This window comes from Hemicordylus capensis, chromosome 4 (genome assembly GCF_027244095.1).
Source record: "Hemicordylus capensis ecotype Gifberg chromosome 4, rHemCap1.1.pri, whole genome shotgun sequence".
Taxonomy (NCBI): domain Eukaryota; kingdom Metazoa; phylum Chordata; class Lepidosauria; order Squamata; family Cordylidae; genus Hemicordylus; species Hemicordylus capensis.
Genome location: NC_069660.1, coordinates 164,704,973 through 164,727,136, shown reverse-complemented (window position 1 = coordinate 164,727,136; position 22,164 = coordinate 164,704,973). Strand labels below are relative to the sequence as shown.

The window sequence follows — 22,164 nt, the reverse complement described above, 5'->3', positions numbered from 1 at the left end:
TATGAGCACAACCTTTCTTGAGACCCTCAGCTCCACTCCCTCTCCCATCTTCTATTCCAAATCTCTCTCTCTCTCCCTTTGCCCCTTCTTTTCTTTCTCTCTTATAATCTTATTATTAGTAATTTATATATATTAGTTATTGCTAATCATTGAGTCAATAAACACACCGCTTGCCAGTTCTTATCTTTGCAAAAGCTTTTTATTAGTTTATTAAACCTTTATAAGACATTTTGTGTCTGTGCTTTTTCGTGGCTTCTGCCAAGAAACTGCCATATCTCACAAAGGAACCAGAGGGCCCCAGAGGGTAGGGTGGTCTGCTACTTTTCCTCTGAGGTAGTTCCAGAGCATACACAGAGTGCAAAGTAAATGGGAACACAATATCTGAGATGCCCCTTTTCCTGAATGATGTATGGACTTCAGATTGAAGACCTAGGACTTTGTGAATTGGGCAGGTCCTTGGGAGCTGTTTTGCAAGGATCTCAAATTGATGACACTGGAATCCGGCAGGTCCTTGTCCTGCAAGGATCTCAAATGTGTGATATTTAATTGGGCAGGTTTCTCTGCTCTAACACAGAGAGATCTCAAATCAATCTTTGGGATACTGGTCAAGTATCTAGCTCTTGGTCAGATATTTTAAATAGACACTTGTGATAAGCTGGACAAGGTGCTAACCCTCTTGGTTGGAAGCTTTTAAATTGGTGCACACTGACATCTAGTGGCAAAACGGAATTCTGCACAGAATTTATTCCTGTTAGTCTTCTGAGTCAAATACCCCTGGGACACAACAGGATGAGAAAGCAGAGGTTACATTCCTCCCCTCCAAACAAACACAGACAAAGTAGCCAGCAAAAGATCAGACTTATCAATAGCCAGCCAGCCTACTTGCTCTCTAATCAAAATGGTGATTGGATTCTTCTGAGTAACGAAAAGAAAAAGACTCCCCAACCCTCTGGGCACTCTGATTGGCTGCCTGAGGAGTCAATCAGCCTAGACCCCCTCTGTTTGGTTTATAGGGTGGCCCTAAGACTGCCCACTTTGCAAAAACAAAAGTGAGCCTGGTTATTGGTTCCTCTCTTATTAATATAAATATTTTAAAAGATCTGGGGCTTTTCATTTGTTCTGTGATACCGTCGCCCATCCTCACAACTCTTAAAGCAGCAGCAGGCTGTAGGCAAGAGCATCAAGGAACAACAGAGGGAGCCAGTAGGCACACAAAATGGAGACAGAGACAACATGGCTGACTGAGAAATTTAAGGTAAGTGCCACTCACTTGGCCCATAAATAAGATCTGCCACTGTTTCATGTCACTAGTGCCAGCTTTTAGTCTGAAAGCCACTGCCCCAGACACTGCTCTTTCTGAAGAGACACACAGAGTTGCAAGCTCCCAGACTGTGCAAACAGGCTTGCAAACAGGAAAAAGGGAATTTTGTATGGAGTTCAATGGGGACAGGTGGGAGGAAGACCAAGTGCTCAGGAGTTTCACACTACATGGACAGAGAAGCAAGTGTTGTGGTGTGTCCTGCAGGGAATGTGCCATGTTTATTTTCCTCCCTGAAGATCAGCTGCTTCAAGTGCAAACTTGTAGCCCTGCTAGAACAGAAGGTGCAGAGGCTTAAAGCCTCTTTTCACTCTGAAATGTATCAGGGTAGACGTGGAGTTTCGGAACAGGACAGAATAAGCTCTCTGAGAATGACCACAGGAGGAAGAGGATGAGGAAAGCAAATGGAAACATGTGACACTAAGGATCAGAAGACATTCAGTTCCACTGGAGCTGAACAACCAGTACAAATCTCTACCTTTGGAGGCTGACCTACTGCCACCTGGACAAGGATTGCCATCCCAAGCTGCACAGAAGAGAGAGGAAGATGCCCAATCATCTATAACTGGAAGGAACTCAGCTACTGCTGGTAGGAGACATGTGGTGATCCTGGATGACTCTCTGCTGAGAGGGATCGAATCAATTGTGCCCAGACCTAACACATCACTAAGAGAGATATGCTGCCTTCCCGTTGCACACATGTGGAATGTGACAGAGAGATTGCCGAGACATGTCAGACCGACTGACCACTTCAGATCATATAAATCTTTCGCCTTTCACCAGTCCTTTCCATAGGCAGTCAAGACTCACAAAAAGAATGCAGGGTCCTACATATAAACAGCTGGCTATGTGTCATCAAGAGATGTTTGGATTCTACAGTATCTACATGAGAGGGTGCACCTCACGAGGACTGGGAAGAATGTGTTTGGCAGGAGCTTTGCAAACCTCATCAAAAGGCTTTCTGAACCAAATGGGAGAGAAAAACAAAAGCCCAGTACCAAGTATATAACCAGGTACTAGGGAGATGAAAACATGTTCCAAGAGCAAGAAAAAATAGAGAAGGGGGCAAGGAAGCTTGTGGACCCTGGTGTCTATACACTAATGCGCAGAGTTTGGGAAATAAACAGGAGGAATTTGAAATCCAAATGGAGGAAGGCAAATATGATATAAGTATCACTGAACCTTGGTGAGATGAGACTCATGATTGGAATCATCATTCCAGTCATGAGATTCTGGAATCATGACTGGACTCTAATGCTTTAAAAGGTTCAAAAGGAATAGATCCAACAACAAAAAAGGGGAGGTGGTATTACATAAGAACAGCCCTGCTGCATCAGGCCCAAGGCCCATCTAGCCCAGCATCCTGTTCCACACAGTGACCCACCAGATGCCACTGGGAGCCTACAGGCAGGAGCCCTCTCTTCTGCTATTGGTCTCCTGCAAATGGTATTTAGAGGCATCTTGCCTCTTAGTCTGGAGGTGGCCTATAGCCCTCAAACTAGTAGCCATTGATAGACCTGTCCTCCCATGATTTTATCTAAACCCTTCTTAAAGCCATCCAGGCTGTTGGCTGTCACCACGTCTTGTGGTAGAAAATTCCATAGGTTAATTAGGCATTGTGTGAAAAAGTACTTCCTTTTGTTGGTCCTAAATTTCTTGGCAATCAGTTTCATGGGATGACCCCCAGTTCTAGTGTTGTGAGAGAGGGAGAAAAATTTCTATCAACTTTCTTCACATAATGCATGATTTTATAAATCTCTATCATGTCTACCCTCAGTCATCTTTTTTCTAAACTAAAAAGCCCTAGATGCTGTAGCCTTACCTCATAAAGAAGGTGTTTTAGGTCCCTGATCATCTTGTTGCTCTCTTCTGCACCTTCTCCAGTTCTATACTGTCCCTTCTGAGGTATATGGTGACCAGAACTATACACAATACTCCAAATGTGGCTGCACCATAGTTTTGTATAAGAGCATCTCCAGCCTCAGAGGCAAGATGCCTCTGAATACCATTGTTTGTAGGGATGTACAAAGTGATTCAGATTTGAATCAATTCAACCTGAATCTGCTGAATCTGAATCTGGTGATTCGAGCTCAAAATGAATCTGCCCAGACACTCTTGACCAAATTCAAGCTCGAATAGAATCACACCAGATTTTATTCAAATCAATTCGAGATTTGGGTTCCTCCTATTAATTCCCCCAAATTACCAGCTTTCATTTTTAAAAAAGAAAGAAGCTAAGCTCTAGCCTGTGTAGAAGTGGAGTTATGGAGCAAAATGTGCTGTCACTGTTTTTCAAGTCTTTGGATTCTTTGGTTTATAATAACTTTTCCTCAAATCTTTATGAGGATTCATGGCACACCTTTTCTTCTGTTCATTTTGACTGTCTTTGGTCAGTGCCAACTGGCAACTGCCATGTGTCAACTATACCCCCCACCGCAAGTCAGTGAGGTACTACTCAGTTTATGTTCTAGGAATTTTTCAAGAGTTTAGACTCTTTGGTGTCTAATAACCTTTCCTCATAATGCATCCCTATAAGGATTCCTTACACACCAAAGAGTCTAAACACCTCCAAAATTCCTAAAATATAAACCGAGTACCCCAGTGGCTTGCGGGTTCGAGGGTAGTTGGCACATAGGATGCCACTAATTCACCACCCCACCAGTGGGGAAGCAGTGGGGTCAAAATTAACAGAAGAAATGAAGGTGTGCAATGAATCTTCATAAGGATTCATTATGAGGAAAAGTTATTATACACCAAGGAATCCAATCACTTGAACAATAGTGACTGCACATTTTGCTTTATAACTCCACTTCTACAAGGGCTAGAGCTTAGCTTTTTCTTAAAAAAAAATTAAAGCTGGAGATCCATGTTAGGGTTAGAGACAGGGTAACTTCATATCCCCATTATTTCCTTTGACAGAAATATACAAAATCAGTAAAAACTAAAAAAAAAATCATTAAAAAAATCAACCAAGTGCCCCACTGCCTTCAAATAAGGCTGTTAGGTGGCACCCATGGGGACCAACTGGCCACCCAAATTTGGTGCCCCTCAGACCTTTAGAAGTGGGCCAAATAGATCCAAATAGAATCAAATCCAACTCAAATCCAATCTGATCAGATTCAAGTTTCCAGATTTGAGTTTGAATCAAATCTGGATGATTTGATATCAAATCTGGATGATTTGATATCAAATCACAAAAAATTAATCTGTGCTCATCCCTAATTGTTTGTAAATAATGTATATGCCTGCACAGAAATCAGTGGATCAAAGCATGAAAATCCAGTTGAAAGTATCTGGGAGAAAATAAAAGGAGAGAGAAATAGAAACAATAACCAGATCACTTTTATCCACATGACATTCTCAAATAACTCCAAAAAGTTAGTGAGGAAAGACCTGCCCTTCCAAAAGCCATGGTGGTTCTCCTTCAGCAAGGCCTGTTTTTCTATATTTATCCTTAAATATGCTTTCCATCAGTTAAGCTAACCAGCCTGTAAATTTATGGATCCTCCCTGGATCCCTTCCTGAAAACTGGAGTTAAATTAGCTACTTTCCAATCCTCTGTTACAGAGCCTGATGGTAGGGGCAAATTACATATTTTTGCTAGGAGATCAGCAATTACACATTTGAGTTTCATGAAGCCGCTCTGGGAAGAGCGTTCCCTCCCTGGCTTCTCCAAGATAGGGCTGAGAGAGATTCCTGCCTGCAACCTTGGAGAAGCCACTGCCAGTCTGTGAAGACAATATTGAGCTAGATAGACCAATGGTCTGACTCAGTATATGGCAGTTTCCTATGTTCCTATGAGTTCCTTCAGAACTCTTGGGTGGATGCCATCTGGCACCGGAGATTTGTTAATTTTTAGTTTTTCAAGACAGTTTAGAACATCCTCTCTAATAACCTCAAATTGACCCAATACTTCGGCCTCCAAGCCTGAGAAGCTCAGTTTCGGAAAGGGTATATGGTCAGTATCCTCTGCTATGAAGACAGATGAAAGAACTCAGTCAGCATCTCTGCAATCTCCTTATCCCCCTTAATAATCCCTTTCATGCCCTCATCATGCCCTCATCATGCCCATCATCATCATGCCCTGGTGGCGCAGTGGTAAAACTGCCGCCCTGTAACCAGAAGGTTACAAGTTCGATCCTGACCAGGGGCTCAAGGTTGACTCAGCCTTCCATCCTTCCAAGGTCGGTAAAATGAGTACCCAGAATGTTGGGGGGCAATATGCTAAATCATTGTAAACCGCTTAGAGAGCTCCGGCTATAAAGCGGTATATAAAATGTAAGTGCTAAGTGCTATCATTTAAGGATCCAGCCACCTCCCTGGCAGATTTTCTGATGCTGATGTTGTTTCCCATGACACTTCTAGCTATATGCTCCTCAAACTCTCTTTTTGTATCCCTTATCATCTCCTTGCATTTCTTTTGCCAGACTTTATGTTCCTCTCTGTCCTCTTCATTTGGGCAGGACTTCCATTTTCTGAAGAAAGTCTTCTTCCTTTTTATCGCTTCCCTGACTCTATTTGTTAGCCACGTTGGCATCCTCCTAAACTTCGTGGTATCTTTCCTCCTTCTTGATATACATTCTAACTGAGCTTCTATTATTGTTGTTTTGAATAAGTTCCATGCTTACTAGAGTGATCTGACCCTCCTGATTTTCCCTTTCAGCTTCCTTTTAACCAGTCCCCTCATTTTTGAGACGTTTCCTCTTCTGAAGACCAATGCATCTGTGCAACTGATAAAATCAGTTAAACCTGCTAAAGCCCCGGGCAGCGATTGTATTAATATTGAGATCATACGTCAAAACCTGGATTGGTGGGTGCCTGTCCTGGCTTCCCTGTTCACATACATAGATAGAACTGCTAAAGTCCCCTCAGATTGGGGTGTAGCGATAATAGTTCCCATCTATAAAAAAGGGTGTCGAACTGACCCATCAAACTATCGACCTATAAGCCTATTAAGTATTATTTCAAAATTATATGGCAGACACCTTTTGGCTAAACTTACCGACTGGGTGGAAGCCCATAATGTTCTCACCCCTGAACAGGCAGGCTTTCGCCAAGGGCGGTCCACTACGGAGCAAGCATTTATACTACAGCACCTAGTAGAGAAATATTCTAGTAAGCCAGGCTCTGCCCTGTACACGGCCTTTATAGATCTGAAAGCCGCTTTCGATTCGATCTCCAGAGAAAGACTATGGGCAAAGCTGCATGAGTTATTTTTGGATAAGCGCTTGTTAGTGCTGATTTACAAACTTCATGAGAATACCCACCTAAGAGTCCGCCTGAGCGCACAGGGCCAAGTCTCGGCTGAAATTCCTACTTCCAGAGGGGTAAGGCAGGGCTGTATTTTGGCCCCCATTCTATTTAATATATATATCAACTCTATTATTTCCATCATGAGTGTCCCCTCGATCCACCCCCCCAAACTGACCCATAAACATCTTGCCATCTTGCTGTATGCCGATGATATGGTCCTTATGTCCCTGACACCGGTAAGATTCAGACGGGCCCTTTCATTGCTCAGCTCCTATTGTGCTGAAGAGCTTATCGAAGTAAACTATCAAAAACCTAAAGTGTTAGTTTTTGCCAAGCGCCCCAAACGCCACATATGGCGAATGAATGGTCATCACTTGGAACAAGTTAAAATCTTTAAGTACCTGGGCGTGGTTTTCCACTCCTCGGGTCAGCGCCAGGCACATCTAAATTATATTGTGCAGAACGCCCAAGCCTCAGCCCACCTAATCAGATCCTTTTATTTTACAAAGGGGGCTCTTTGTATTCCAGCCGCTCTTAAACTATTTTGTGCCAAGGTCTACCCTTTATTATTATATGGTGCTCAGTTGGGCCCTTTTGGTAATTTCGTCACACTGGAAGCTATCCAAAAAAAGTTTATTAGATCTATATTGCAGCTTCCCAGATGTGTTCCTAATGCTGTCATGAGGCGCGAGGTGGGCCTTGGCTCCTTGGAAGTGGAGTATTGGAAATGCATTTTTGCATTTTGGTTAAAATTAGTCTTTTCTCAATCTGGACTTGCCCCCTTGGTATTAATTGACAATTTCGATTCTACCTGGAAGCGTCTTGTCAAAACAAAATCCCAATCTTATGGGTTTTCACTGGATATGCTTATTAGTTTGGGTTATGATTGTGCTGGGAAGTATATTAAACAACGTATTTCTGACACTGATTTACAGTTAGAAGTTGCCCAAATCCCAAAAGGTGTTTACCTTGGAGATCAGCTTTTCAACACAAAACCCGCTGCATACTTAAATAATATTTCTTTTTCCAAGTTCAGACGGGCGCTATCTTTAGCTCGATTAAATGCGCTCCCTACAGCGGTGCTCCAAGGGAGGTTTAGGGGGGTTCCTTACACATCCCGACTTTGCGGTTCAGGCGATATTGAGACTACTGAACATGTTATTTTACATTGTGACCTCTACAAGAATGATCGATCAACACTTATCTTGCCGTATCTTGTGATGTTTCCTGGTTATCCAGATGAGTCACTCTTAAAAATTTTATTGTCAAATTTTAATCATAAATACACCAACACAGTGGCTAAGTTTTGTTATATTTTATGCAAATTACGTTCTGTTGTGTGTGATAATGTTTCTGGTCAATGACCGAAATAAAGTATGTTCTGTTCTGTTCTGTTCTGTTCCAATGCATCTGTGTTGGACTTCCTTGGCAGTGTTTCACTCGCACATAAGCTGAATTGGATCACACTATAGTCACTATTCCCCAATGGTTCTACAACTCTGACATCTCACCACTCAGGTTCTGGGCACCACTCAGGATTAAGTCCAAAATCACCTTCTCTCTGGTTGGTTCTGTGACCAACTGTTCTAAGGCACAGTCATGTCTAGAAATTTGGCCTCTCTATCAATACCCGCACATGAATTTGCCCAGTCTATGTGAGGGTAATTGAAGTCACCCATTATTATAGCTCTCTCTCTCTTTGACACCTCTCTGATTTGCTTCTCCAACTCCAGGTCATTCTCAGCATTTTGATCCAGAGGGCGATAGCACATCCCTAGTAACACATTTCGTTTCAGTCCTTGTATTGTCACACAATGATTCTGTGGAGGACTCTGTTCCTCTTAGGTTTCCCAGCTTGTTAGATTCTATCCCTTCTTTAACATACAGTGCTACTCCACCCCCAACCCTCCCTTCCCTGTCCTTTCTGTAGAGTTTGTACACAGAAATAACAGTGTCCAACTGGTTTTCCCCGTTCCACCAGGTTTCCGTTAAGCCCACTATATCTATGTTTTCATTAGCTACCAAGCACTTCAGCTCTCCCATCTTGGCTCAGAGGCTTCTGGCATTGGTATATAGACACCTATACACCCAGTTGCTTACCTGGCACTGGCGTGTGCTATCTCCCTTACTGTCCTTTTTGACCAGCTGTCATGTGTTTCCATCTGCTCTACTCCTGGCTCTACTCTATCCCCTTCTGGTTTATCTGAACATTTGCACCCTCGCGAACGTGTAAAAGGACATGGGAAAGGGACTAAGTGTTTTAGTGGATAGCAAACTGAACATGAGCCAGCAGTGTCATGCAGCTGTTTAAAAAGCTAAGGGAGTCTTAGGCTGCATTAACAGAAGCATAATGTCCAAAAAGCAATAGTTTGACTCGACTATGCACTGGTCAGACCTCACGGAACACTGTGTCTAACTCTGGGCCCCACACATTTAAAGGACATTAATAAACTGGAATGGGTTCAGGGGAGGACAACAAAGATGGCGAGGAGTCTGGAAACCAAGTCCTATGAGGCATTGTTGAAGTATGCATTGCTTAGGCCAGGCTAAAAAGACTAAGGGGAGATATGATAGCTGTCTTCAAATATTTGAAAGGTTGTCACACAGGAGGAGGAGTGGACTTTTTCTGAACTGACTTAAATCTACAAGGAAGCAGATTTAAGCTAGATATTAGGAAAAACATATTATCTGTAACTGCTGTTCAACAATGGAACAGTCCGCTTTGTGCAGTGGTAGTCTGTCCTTCACTGGTGGTTTTCAAGCAGGGGCTGGGCAGCCATCTGTCTGGGATGCTGTAGCAGTTCCTTGCACTTGGGTGGGGGTGGACTAGAAGGCTGCTAAGGTCCCATCCAACTCTGCTAAGGTCCCATCCAAGTGCAGTTCCTTGCACTTGGGTGGGGGTGGACTAGAAGGCTGCTAAGGTCCCATCCAACTCATTCTATGCTTATACACCTCTTTCTGTCACATTTGTCACTTGCATTTTGTTAATTTTTAACACCAAAAGCTTGGTTTCATTGCATTCCCATTCGGATCTTGCAAGATACTGCTTTTTAAGATGCTATGTGCATTTACTCAGAAGTACATTCCACTCCCTTGAGAAGGTCTTACTCCCAAGTAAATGCAAATAGGACTGCAGCCTTATAGTGTGGTCCTAAACATATGTACTCAGATATAAGTCCACCTGTGTTTAGTTGGGACTTGCTTGCTACTAAGTATACACATTTAGCAAGGAATAAGTCCCATTGAACACAGTGGCTGACATCCAATGAAGCAACAGTATAGCATCAGAGCTTCTGAAGAGTTTTAGACTAGCGTGCACTGGTGCTGGTGTAGAGGGTGGGATGGGGAATTTTGACAAACTCCCCTTCCCCCAGAAGCACTCTATGCCACCCAAAAAATATGTCCCTGAGAGCTGCATAACCCTCAGGGACATTTTTGATGGCATAGAGCATTTCTGTGGCAAGGGGAGGTTGTTGAAATCCCCCTCCACCCACCAGTGCATGAGGAGTACAGCTGAGTTAGTTGAACTCTTCAGACACACTGGTGCTTCTCCCATAGAACAAGTGCTTCATTCGTCTGGATGTCAGCCAATGAGACTTATGGGTAAACATAAGGAGGATTATGCTGTTGGTCTATCTACAAGTCACACTTCAGAGGTGAGTTCTAGTGGGCTCCTTCCTCTTCATCATCCTCTTCATCCTCTTCTGTGGCAGTTAAGAATTCATATATCACTGCGCACACTCCTAAGAGCCAGGCCAGCACTGTACCGGCAGAGAATATACAAAAGCCAACCAGCCCCAGGAAGAGATAGTCTTGGTCATCAAAATGGATGTAGCACTTGTAATGGAGTTGTTCCTGTGCCTCTTCCAGCATTCTCATGCCATGCACAAAAGCTGGGCTGTAGCAGGTGACATTGTCAGGGTCTGCAGAGGAAACACAGGAGTGATAACATAGTTTGTGTTTAAACTCATGTCTATTGAGGACAATTTGTGCCGGCAATTTTCATCATTTCCAGGGCCGACCTTTAAAACCAACATGTAACATGAAGCCCATCTTTGTATGTGGGTTGCGTGTGGGGTTTGGTTTTTTTAGGAGTCCATCTAAAATGGCAGCCTGGAGTCTCTTCCATTAGGAGGATTAAGTGGACAGAATCACTGGCTGGAAAATGCTGCAAAGGAAAGGTGGATGTTTGAATCTCTAGGAGGAAGGGTTGACTGAGAATTTATGAAGAGAATACATTAGTGGTTATCTGAAGGACCACCTGCTCCCATGTGAACTAGACTTGCTCCATGTGAAGTGAGGCAGGTGGCAACTGGGGACAGCACTTTTTATGTGTTAATGTCCCACTTCTGGAACTTACTTTCCACACACACTTGTACAATGCCAAATTTCTTTACTTTTGGTTCCAAGCTAAGATTTTTCTGTTTCCCCAGGTATTTGAAGTAAGGGACCAACTTGATGAAGATGTCTTTAAAATCTCATCTAGTCTGATCATAAGATAAATGAATGTAGCATATTTGAATTGTACAAGTAACATTATGCACAAACCTCTTTCAACAGTGGGATGTGCAGTGTTATACAGCTTCTAAAACAACTAATGCAGCCAGATCACAAATAATAATAGTTTGATTTTGCTACACTGGTCAGACCTCAGTTGGAATACTATGTCCAGTTCTGGACAGCACATTTTAAGAAGGACATTAACAAACTGGAACAGGTACAGAAGAGGGCAACAAAGATGGTGAGGGGTTCTGGGAACCAAGTCCTATGAGGGACTGTTTGAAAGAGCTGGGTATGCTTAGCCTGGAGAAAAGAAGACTCAGGGGGGATATGACATCCATCTTCAAATATCTCAAGGGTTCTTGCATGGAAGGAGGAGTAGAATTGTTCTCAGTTGCTCCAGAGGGCAGGGCTAGAACCAATGGGTTGAAATTACAAGGAAGCATTTGAAAGCTAGATACCAGGAAGGATTTCTTAACCATAAGAGCTGTTCAACCGTGGATCAGCCTGCCTCATGCAGTGGTGGGCTGGGCTCTCCTTGGCTGGAGGTTGTCAAACAGAGGCTGGATGGCTTTCTCTTAAGAATGCTGTAGCAGTTCCCTGCACTGAGCAGAGGCTTGGACTAGAAGTCCTCCACGGTCCCTTTCAACACTAACATTCTAAGAGGATACCATCCCAGATAAAAGGTGCGACACTAAAATAGGCTCTTAAAAAGATATTAAGTTGTCACAAACTAGAGTTGAACTCAGAAGGTCCAAATTTTACTATAAGGTTGGGAAGTCTAATACAAAGCACCTTCTGGTTGAATGTGATAAATATTGGGAATTTAGCTCCCAATTTTTATTTTTTATTTTTTTGGGGGGGGGGTGTTTGAACTTGTGCTCATTGCCCCACCTCCCATTCTGCACGTCAAGTCCTGTTTGCTACTGAGGAGGTCACAAGCATTGTGTCCTGTGATATTTTCATTGTTGTTCAAAGTGTGGAAAACCCACTAGGTATACTGAAAGTAGCTCTCTAGATCAGAGCCAAAGAATAAAAAGAACTGGAATCCTGCTCCATCATTCTCTACAACTCTGTTTTTATCCCTGCTGGGGAAAATATATTTTCTTCAGCAAGGGTAAAAGTACTTGGGGCAGTGGCGCTCTTACCCCTGGACTTTGGGGCCGAAATCCAGTGCATCTACATCCTCTGGGGGCCTCCAAATCTCCTTTAGATTGTCCCAGGTGGTGTGGCTGTTGTTAGTCTGCACTGTGCCGGGTGGCCAGGTGTGATTATGACCTGTGCCGGGTGGTTTAGAGGCAGAGGGGCGATTGGGGAAAGAAATATGTGGGATGGGAATCTGTTAACCTGCGTGTTGAAATGTTTCTGCTACTTCATATTTGCATAAATACACCCCACATGTTAAAAATATTTTGTCAAGGTGTGTGTGTGTGTGTGTGTGTGTGTGTGTGTGTGTGTGTGTATAAGGGGATGCTGCTTAACTTGCAGTGGGAGGGGAGCCCCCAGGGGTGGTGGTGGCCAAAGGCCTTTAGGCTCCAAAATGACCTAAGTGCACCTTTGACTGGTGATTTTGGGCAGGGAAACAGCCCATTGTGTTCTCTTCTCCAGTCTTCAAATTGAGCCATAGTGATTGCATTTTACAATATCTGTCCTTTAATGAATCATGGAACTGCATGCAATGTGTTGTTCCACCTTATAGTCCTTTTGAGATAAAGAAAACAGGAGATAAGAGTGTGGTCAGGGAACCCATCATGAAACATCTCACCACTTTAAGAGTCAGCCAAAGTCTGTAAAGCTCCCATATTTTGCCACACTTCCACCTTCCAAAATGCAAATTTTTCATAGATTTAAAAATATTTTGAATTTTTGTTCAGCACCCAGATTTCCATTTTTCTCATTAATTTTACATTCTACATTTGGGAGGAACTTAAATGAACTTCAGGCTACTTTAGGCATTTTAAAGACGCTACAACAGATAAAGTGAAAGTGACTCACTTCTTTTCCCAGCACTTCCACTTCACACTCATAAAGCAGAGGTGGGAGAGACATCCATTGGTCTTAGTCCATTGGTCCACATGGCCCAGTATTATCAACTCTTGCCAGCAGGAAATCTCCAGTGTCTCAGGCAAAGGGGCATTCACAGCCCTGCTATCTGAGATCCTCTTAACTGGAGATTGTACCTGGGACCCTCTGTGTGCAAAGAATATGCTCTACGTTATGAGTGCTCCTGAGCCAGGGTGTTCTCCTAGCGCAGAGACAAAACATGCACCTTCTATTCTCAGATGTGACCCAGAAGCATGGGGAGAACGTGGGGCTATTACCTCTTTTGAATACCCAAAGCAGCTCTGACTTGTCTGAGGAAGCTCATGGTCACCACCATGATTTGTACACACCACAACTGCTGAAATGATTGCTTTCAGGTTGCTTTCAGGCAATCTAGTTTCACTGGACTCTCACCACTTGCAAGTGCAGGCTCTGCACCTTGTTGGGGGGGGGGAGTGCTGGGGACAGGTTGCCTGAATCCACTCTCACATGATAGGCAGTGGTGGCGGTCAAACTGAGCCACTAAGTTATTAGTAGGACTATCTTGTGCCACTAGCTGACATGGAACAGGGTGTGTCTTATTTCACTTCCAGAAGGAAAGAAGAGCCCTTGCCATCAGATAAGTTTACATCCAGCATTAAAGTTTAACCGCTGCTCGCACACAGAGCCTAGAGAAATGCAAAATGATGTGTCTGGTTAACACACACTGTGTTGCTGAGCCGCAGAAAAGCTAGAGAGGAGTAGCATGACATAAGTCAGAAATGGAGCTGCTTTGGCTACACAAACCTTCTACCCTTTCTTTCAACTCTTCACCCTTCCTTCTCTAATAGTCATGATCCTGGCATAGAAAATTATCCCGGCAGCGTAGTTTTGCCTGTGTGTGCAAGAAAGAAGAGGCTAATCCAGAAAGAGGGTGCCCTGACATTAATAGGAGAAGCTTTGATTTCAAGAAGTGCAAGGGAGAAGTTTAAAGGTTTTGCAAATCATATGAGGGGTTGCCAAGATTGTCAAAACAGCACTGCTAGCATTTGGGGTAATATGAGAGCCAGCATGGTGTAGTGGTTAGAGTGCTGGACTAGGACTGGGGAGACCTGAGTTCAAATCCCCATTCAGCCGTGATAATTGCTGGGTGACTCTGGGCCAGTCACTTCTCTCTCAGCCTAGCCTACTTCACAGGGTTGTTGTGAGGAGAAACGTAAGTATGTAGTACACTGCTCTGGGCTCCTTGGAGGAAGAGTGGGATATAAAATGTAATAATAATAATATCCCAACAATTAAAAAGCAATTCCAATAGAATGTTATGACCTCAGCAAAAGTCATATGCAATCACGTGTAGTTTTCTCACTCAGAAATTAATCCAGGGTAGTTAATGAACAGCACTAGGGAACTCCTGTGGTCTTGACTGGATAATGGGCAACAAGGATACCACCCAAATAGGAAGGGGGGGGGAGTGTGTTTCCCCACTATTCTTAAAGACAAATCATTTACTCCCCATTAACTTCAGCAATTAATTACTTAGCCGTTACTTCACTTCTGTACTGTTGCATTGCCACTTCAGTGGGAAGTGAATGACTGCTCTTCCTCCCTGCTTTGTCCCTCAGACAAAGAAGATAACTAGTGGCAATTCTATATTCTTTTACTCTAGGTATAGAAGTAGGGAGGGTTTGTTTGTTTGTTTACGGCAAAAAAGGCACCCTGCTCAGAAGGGCAGAGGTACGTACACTGGACAGCCAAACTATTTGCACCATCTAATTCAGCCAGCCCAGGGGAAATGGTAGCAGTGTAATGCCAAGCCACGGGAAGGCAAGCATGAATCTCACAGGTCATTTGGTGAGAAATTCAGCACTAAAATGTCTGTTTGCGTATAGTTGTAGTTTCTAACCATGCAAAACTCACCTGAGACAGTCACCCCACTTCCTTTCATCCAGCCAGTCAGTTCCATAAAGGAGCAGTTGCAGAACCAAGGGTTCCCACTTAAGCTCAGGCTCCTCAGGTTTGGCAGGTCCCTGACAGTGCTTGTGTCAAGGAACGTCAGGCTGCAGCGACTCACGTCTAGGTGCCTCAGCCAGGTGTTGTTGGCAAAGGAGTCCTTCTCGATCTCCACCAGACCTGGGTTGTCTGAGAGCTTTAGCACCACCAGGCTACTGAGCTGTGAGAAGGTGCCAAATGTCACTTGTGTGAGGTTGTTGAAGCTGAGGTCCAGGTAGACAAGCTTGATGATGCTGACAAAAGTGAAATCCAGGTTCTCACCGAGAGCATTGCCGCTGCAGTCTAAATAGATCAAATCACTGAGGAAGTTGAGCTCCACTGAAGGCAAATAGCTGAGTTTGTTTTGAGCCAGGATCAGCTGCCTGGTGTCCAGTGGGATTGCTGCTGGGAGCTCTTCCAGCTGCTTCCCTGTGCAGTTCACCGTCAGGTACTGGCAAGTGCATTCCTTTGGACAGCTCATGCTTTCTGCTGCCCAGCTGATTCCTACAAGCAGCACCATCCACCAGACACTCTTGAAGCTGTTTGAAGGGGACAGGATATGGCACCTCCAGCAGCACACCTCCCTCTTGACAGCCTGTTGGTCTCTGTGCAGTTCAGGGAGCAAGGCCATTTCTTCTCTGGATTAGCCCTGAGGGGAGCTGAGGCTGTCTGTTTCCTGGGAGACTCTGCTCAGCAAGATCTCTGGCAAACTGCCGGCTTTATGCACCTGGGGCAGAGAGCTCATCTCCTGGGAAGTGCAGAATAGCTGCTTGCTGCTGGCAGCATCTGTGTGTCAAGTTGACTGCCAGTTGACACCTGTGTGTGACATCCCTGGGTAAGTGCATGAACAGAGAGGTTTTGGATAGGTTTGTGTGTATATTGAAGGTGGGGTGGGTTATGTTAGTGGCTGACACATGTGCCAGCTTCCAGGGTGAATGCCTGGACTTTAGGATTTCTAAAACTGACCAGGCAAGTAGAGTTGTATGAGGGACTTTAACTCACATTTTCCCTTTCCCCACACATACAAAACAATTGCATTAGGGAGAAGGCTAGGCTCAACTCTTTCCCATTGATGCGAATATGGTGTCTAGTTTTCTGCATGAAAAGAATGATCTGCTGCTTGTGTGAAGTGAAGTATGTCTTGTATCTGAAACACTGAGGTACCTAGAAAGCTGTTCTGTCTAGGCAACAGAACTCATTATTCCTCAAAAGTAGTGGTTTTATTTGGAGCCATGGCAAAATGGGCATTGGAAACTGTGGGTTTTTAACCACCAGGAACTGGGCTACAATGACAGCAGTCTATATGGGACTGGACCACCAGTAGATTCAACACATGATTGGGTAATGGAGACCACAAGCACTGAGAAGGTACTCACCAGTCCTCTCACAGCACACCTGGCAGGAAACCAATATGACTGGCAGGCATGGGGCATTTTTGAGCTCGGAGGTCTTCTGCCCAGATCAGAGGCATATCTAGGGAAAATAGCGCCTAGGGCAAGCACTGAAATTGCGCCCTTGTCCAAACAGGAATGATGGAACTTGTAGTCAACAATATCTGGAAATCCCTGTTAAAAGGAACACTGTACCATCTAGGCATGGTTGTTGATCAAAACCTGAAAACATGAGCCATCTCTGTAAAAGACTTAGAACAACAGTCAGGAGTTATGTGAGGATTCCAAGTATCATTTTCTCTGTCTCATATCATGCTTTTTAAAAAACATGACTTTGTCCTAGACTAGAGGATCACCTGCCCAAATAGCCACTAGCAAAATAGGGGAAGAAGAAGGTGGTGGTGTGTATGTGTCTATAAATCAGTGAATGATTCCTGCCAGCCTTTGTCTTACGATGACTGTTGGCTCATGATGGGGTACAGTATATGTGCATTCACCACACTAGTGCTTACTTTGACACCAGGAGGGAGGAGGATACATTAGTTTGCCACACTAGATAGAGGAATTTTCAACAGGAGCAGACAGCCAAGTTCTGCCAGGGCCAAAACAAGCCCCTGCCCGACTAAGAAATCATTGTAATTTGCCCCTTCCCATCACAAGCAGTGTGCTGTTCTTTTATTATTGATTCTAAATCTCAGATATCCCAGTCATGGATGGAAAATTCAAGGTCAGTTTACAAGAGACACATTTTCTACATGGAAGTTTCTTCTGTGCAGGTGTTGTGCAGAAACCCATGTGTAGTGACTGCCAGGGACATAGCAAGGTTGGAATGGGCCAAGATGAGATTTTAAAATGGGCCACCAGCCCCTCAATGTCCAGGGCCTCCACGCACCCCAGGCCCCCAAGGATTTAAGTCTGATATTTCAAAATAAGTATGCTGCCTGGAAATACATTTCACTGAATACACACACAGACACTTCACAATATATAGTGATACTAGTATTTTAAAGCCCGTTATAACAACGGGCGCTAGCTCCCCCCCCCTTTAAGCATTCTTCCTTTCTATTGGGTTAAATTTTTAAAAGGAAAATGCTGCCGCCACCGTTGCTGCCGAACTTCCACCCTGCCTCCCAGCTTCCGAGACCACCTTACCCCGGCTGAACTAGCACCCTCCCACCCAACTTCCAAGACCACCTTACCCCGGCCCATGTCAGTTGGGCGGAAAAAGTCCTTAATTGAAGAGGGAGAGAGGAACTCGCAAGCAGAGCTCCTCTCTCTGCAAAGCCTCTTCCGGAACTGGCGCTTTGGGCGCGAAGGACACCTATTGGGTCCTTCGCGTCCATAGTGTCAGTTCGGGCAGAGCCTTTGCTCAGAGAGGAGCTCTATTTGCGAGCTCCTCTCTCCCTCTTCTATTAAGGACTTTTTTCGCCCAACTGACATGGGCCGGGGTAAGGTGGTCTTGGAAGTTGGGTGGGAGGGTGCGAGTTCGGCCGGGGTAAGGTGGTCTCGGAAGTTGGGAGGGGGGGTGGGAGTTCAGCGGCAATGGTGGCGGCTGCATTTCCTTTTTAGTGCTGTTTACGGCCTCTGCTCGGCCCCTGGTCCATCTCCTCTTGGTGAGGCGGCGGCTCTGCCGCCGCCTCGGCCATTTTCCCCCGCCGGCTTCTCTCCTGCCTCGTGGTGGCCGCTTCTGGCCTTGCTGCGGCCGGGCGAAGCGGCCAAGATGGCGGCCTGGTCCTTGTCTCCATTTCTGTCTCGGCGCGTTCTGGGCATGTGCTCCGCGCATGCCCAGAACAGACGAGGCACGAACGCACGCTTGGTGTCCGTCCACGGATGGACACCAAGCGTTTTATTAGAGAGGATACATTGAGTACTATATATTTGTGCTACTTTTAATACCTAGAACACACCAGAAACACTAATTATTAAAATGGCCTCCTCGCTGCAGATTAGCAAAGAAGACTTTCAGCCATGCAGGGTGAGCCTATGTTTGTTTTCTCAGAATTCTTGAACAAATTCAGTAAAGTTTGATTCCAGGAGGTTTTTCACATGATGCTTTTAAAGCCCTTTAACACACATCTCCTCTGGAATGGAGGTTCTGCATTCACATGTTGTCCAGATGTACCCTGAAGTCCTGTGAGTTATTGGAGAGCAGTTCACACACAAGAAAAATAAAATAAAATAAAAGCACAACACATGCTTCACAGTTCTCACTCAGACCTTCTGGGGTGCAAAACAACTTGAACATAAGTGCATTTATACATGAATGAATGAATGAATAATATTGTTTGTTCCAGACTTTTTGTAATTTTCTGCAATGAAACAAGCAACAGGCCTTTTTAGAAAGTAAAAAGCCAGAAATTTAAAGCCAGAAATTTTTCAATCTGTTTTAAATTAAATATCCAGAGACTTCTCAGTCTCTCCCCCAACACCCCCATCAAAGCCCTATGGCAAGCAGATCCCTATATACCTGGAGTGGTGGGCGGAGGGGGGGGTAACCACAAAAAGGAATTCACAGTCTACCTTGCAAAAGCTGTGTCGGATGGTCTGGGCAGAGAGTCTGCTGCAGAGAACTCTTCCTGCCTCCTTCCTGGCTTGCTGGGGCATGCCAAGTTCAGGCTTCAGGGAGGCCCACACGGAGGCCTCTCTGGAAGCCCCGCCCACCTGCCAATCAGCTGAGAGGCGGGGAGAGAAGAAGAGCTCTCTGCAGTTTGCAGGCTGCTCGGATCCTAGGCCCGAGCCGGAGGGCAAGGCAAGCAGGATGGCAAGTGGCTGAGGGGCCCTGGGGCAGGGCCGGTGGGCAATGGGGTGGGGGTGGCAGGAACTGGTGTGGTGCCCCCTCCTCAGTGGCGCCTAGGGCACGTGCCCTGGCTGCCCCGCCAAGTTCCACCCTTGAATGCAGGTGGTGTCCCTTTCTCTTGACAAGATGCATCCTTCTTGCCTCATTGCAGGCACTGTCATGGTTAGGTGTGCAGTGGCTTGTGATATCCATGTTGAGATCTGATTTGGCTATTTTGCTGAGCCAAGGCAAAGGGATGTGTATTAGTTGCTAGGCAACAGCAAGGGACTTTCAGCTGCTGATTTGTTGGCTCCCCAACCACTGGGCCAAATATCCCATTTACTTTTGGAGTTGGCCCTGGGCTAGCATATATTGATACAGATATGAACTATTCCCTATCAGAAGAAAAGAGAGAGAGAGAGAAACTATTTGCTAAATGTGCTTACAACATTCAGCCATCTGGTCTTGGCAAAATAAGGAAATTCTATCAAAGTAGTTCCATTTTTATTAAGGGGCATCCAAAACAGTCATATCTCCTGGAGCTGTTTATTTCTCTTAAAACGATTAGTAGACTAAATGTTGGTCACTCTGGCCAGGAAATTGAATCCTTTTAAGAAAATCAATGTATGACCATCCAGTTAGCATAATGTTAATACAAAGTAATAATGGTGTCAGGATTACAGAAACTCTCTCTTCACTTTTAAAAGGAAACTGACATTGAAGATTGGATGATATTCCTGAATCATTGCCATAGGATCAAGCTTGTTGCCTAGAGCTGTCTGAATCAGGCGCACCATTTGTCTGAAACATCACCTCTTTGCATTACTGCATCCATGGGCACAGCACTCCCACGGTGATGTGTTGTTCTAGGTGCAAACACTCAGCCCAATGTATCCCATTAAGAAGGCATCTTCTGTTGATTCTAATGATTCTTCTCAGTGCATGCACAATGAGTCTCAAGAGCAAACGTATTCTTGTCCTTACACTTGACCATCTTTAAGGGCTCTTAGAGATGGTCAAGGACAGGCATTCGACCACTGAGTTGTGTAGCTAATGCAGTGGTCCCTGCATTGCTGTCTTATTTCATTGTCATATCAAATCTAACATCTGCAGTGACAAGTGTTCTCTTTCAGGCTTTCCTTCTTCTCTCTTCTCTGGCAGAAAAACAGCCTGGAGGCTAAAGGTCTAATCTCATTGCTGATCCTGCATTTGGGAGGAGGCCTGCTATGTAGGGGGCCTCTTCATTCTCTTTCCCTGAAGTATCAGCAGGGATGGATTGCCCTGGGTGGAGGTCTGATACAGAGCTCTCATGATATAAAGGTGGTCTCCTTGGGTTCTTCTGCCAGAGTACAAGCAAGGCTGGAAGGTCTTGTGAGGTGGCCTGATATGGAGGCTGCCTTTTTTGGTTCTTTCCTGTCATGCTCTGCAGAGAGCCACACCCACGGCTTTTCTTCCTGCAAAGGAAATGGAGGTGCCACCTCCTAGCTGTTCCCCCAGGGCCAAATCAGTCACTCAGTTTGACTCCGCCTGGATCTAAGCCTCCAGCTGCTACTTTGGCTCTTGGTGGAAAATAAGAGGGCTGGAGAATAACATTTGGCCTCGAACTTGGGCCTTCCAGCTGTTGTTTGATTACAGCTCCCATAGTCCCCAGTAGTCACAGTAGCCAATAGTCAGGGTTGATGGGAACTGTAGCCAAACAGCAGCTGGAGGGCTGGAGTTGTGCAGCCCTGCCCTAAATCAAGCTTCCTCTTCCGCATCACCATTCCATCCTCTTCCACACGGGGCAGATCTCTCTTCAGGGCCAAAATCCAGCCTCCTAGCCATACATGTTGGGGCAGACAAGCTCTGTATGAGCCTCCTGGCAAGGAACTGTCTATCTTGAGCTACATCTTGAATCTCTCAAACATCTCTTGGCCCTGAGTGGACTGGCCAAGAGAATCTTTTCTGTAGCTGAGTTTGACCCAAAGACCTTTTTACCCAACTCTACCCAAAGAATATTCAAAGCAAGACAAATGTATTTTCTTTAAAATAAAACATTTTATTTTTTAAAAAACAATAAATATGCAAGTTTTATTGCTGTTCTATCTCTACATCCTATTAAAACAAATATTTAATTTTTAAAAAATATATACACAACATTTTATTGCTACTTATGTAAATAGTAGCACAGTTGTCTCTTTTAATTTGCCTTCCCCTTCTTCCTCAGCAACGTCCAGCTCCCTTGGAGGAACCACGATCCCCATAGTGGCTTCCACCCTGGCCAGTCTGCTCCTTAGCCGCCTCAACTGTCCCCTCAGTGCCTTGAAGCTTTGTAAGCATTCCTGGCAGCTGCGGATGTCTCTTTGGCCTTGAAGGAGAGAAAACAAACAGGGTGAAGGGGCCTGTCCTCCACCATGTCAGTCCCTGCATGGACTTCTAGTCCCCTTCCATGCCCAGCACAGACTCCTCCTCTCTGTCTTGAAAACCCTCCATGGCTATGTACCCCCCGGTGAACTTGCACCTCATCAGGTTGATTTTTGCTCTTCCAGCTTCTCTGTCTTCAGGAGCCACCTGAAGGTCTCCTGCTCTCTAAATCAACTCTTTCTCTTCCCTCTCGCTGACCCTTGGGTCTGGAACAGCCACTCAGATGTGGCCCCTCATCTCTCTCCTATCCCTCCAATGATACCTGAAAACCCACCTCCACTGCGCAGCCTTTGGCGTAATGCCTCAGTAGAGGCAGCTCCATCGGCTTGAATTGAATGCCCCTTATACTTTCCTCTCCCATTCCTCCTCTTCCTCACTTCTCTCTCCAAAGCCAAACTTTAGACTGTATGCTCCTGGTGGCAGGGAACCTTTGCCCATGTACATTGATGACACTATAAGGAGGATTTGCAACATGCACAATTGTATATCATCCTCCTTGGTTTCCTGTTTCA

The 22,164-nt window shown here is 44.9% G+C and overlaps 1 protein-coding gene across 1 annotated transcript; it reads right to left on the bottom strand.

The window, feature by feature from the left end:
* Window positions 1-10,234: 10,234 nt before the first annotated feature.
* Window positions 10,235-15,713, bottom strand: LRRC52 (leucine rich repeat containing 52). Its single transcript, XM_053245898.1, has 2 exons — window positions 15,011-15,713; window positions 10,235-10,494 (listed from the first exon to the last, which is right to left on the bottom strand). Exons 1-2 carry the CDS (start codon window positions 15,711-15,713, stop codon window positions 10,235-10,237), a joined length of 963 nt encoding a protein of 320 aa, XP_053101873.1.
* Window positions 15,714-22,164: the final 6,451 nt, after the last annotated feature.

Coding starts and splice junctions, on each gene's coding strand:
- LRRC52 (XM_053245898.1), bottom strand. CDS start 15,713: ATGGCCTTGCTCCCTGAACTGCACAGAGACCAACAGGCTGTCAAGAGG. Junction 10,495..15,010: donor AAGTGGGGTGACTGTCTCAG/GTGAGTTTTGCA, acceptor TTTCCTCTGCAG/ACCCTGACAATGTCACCTGC.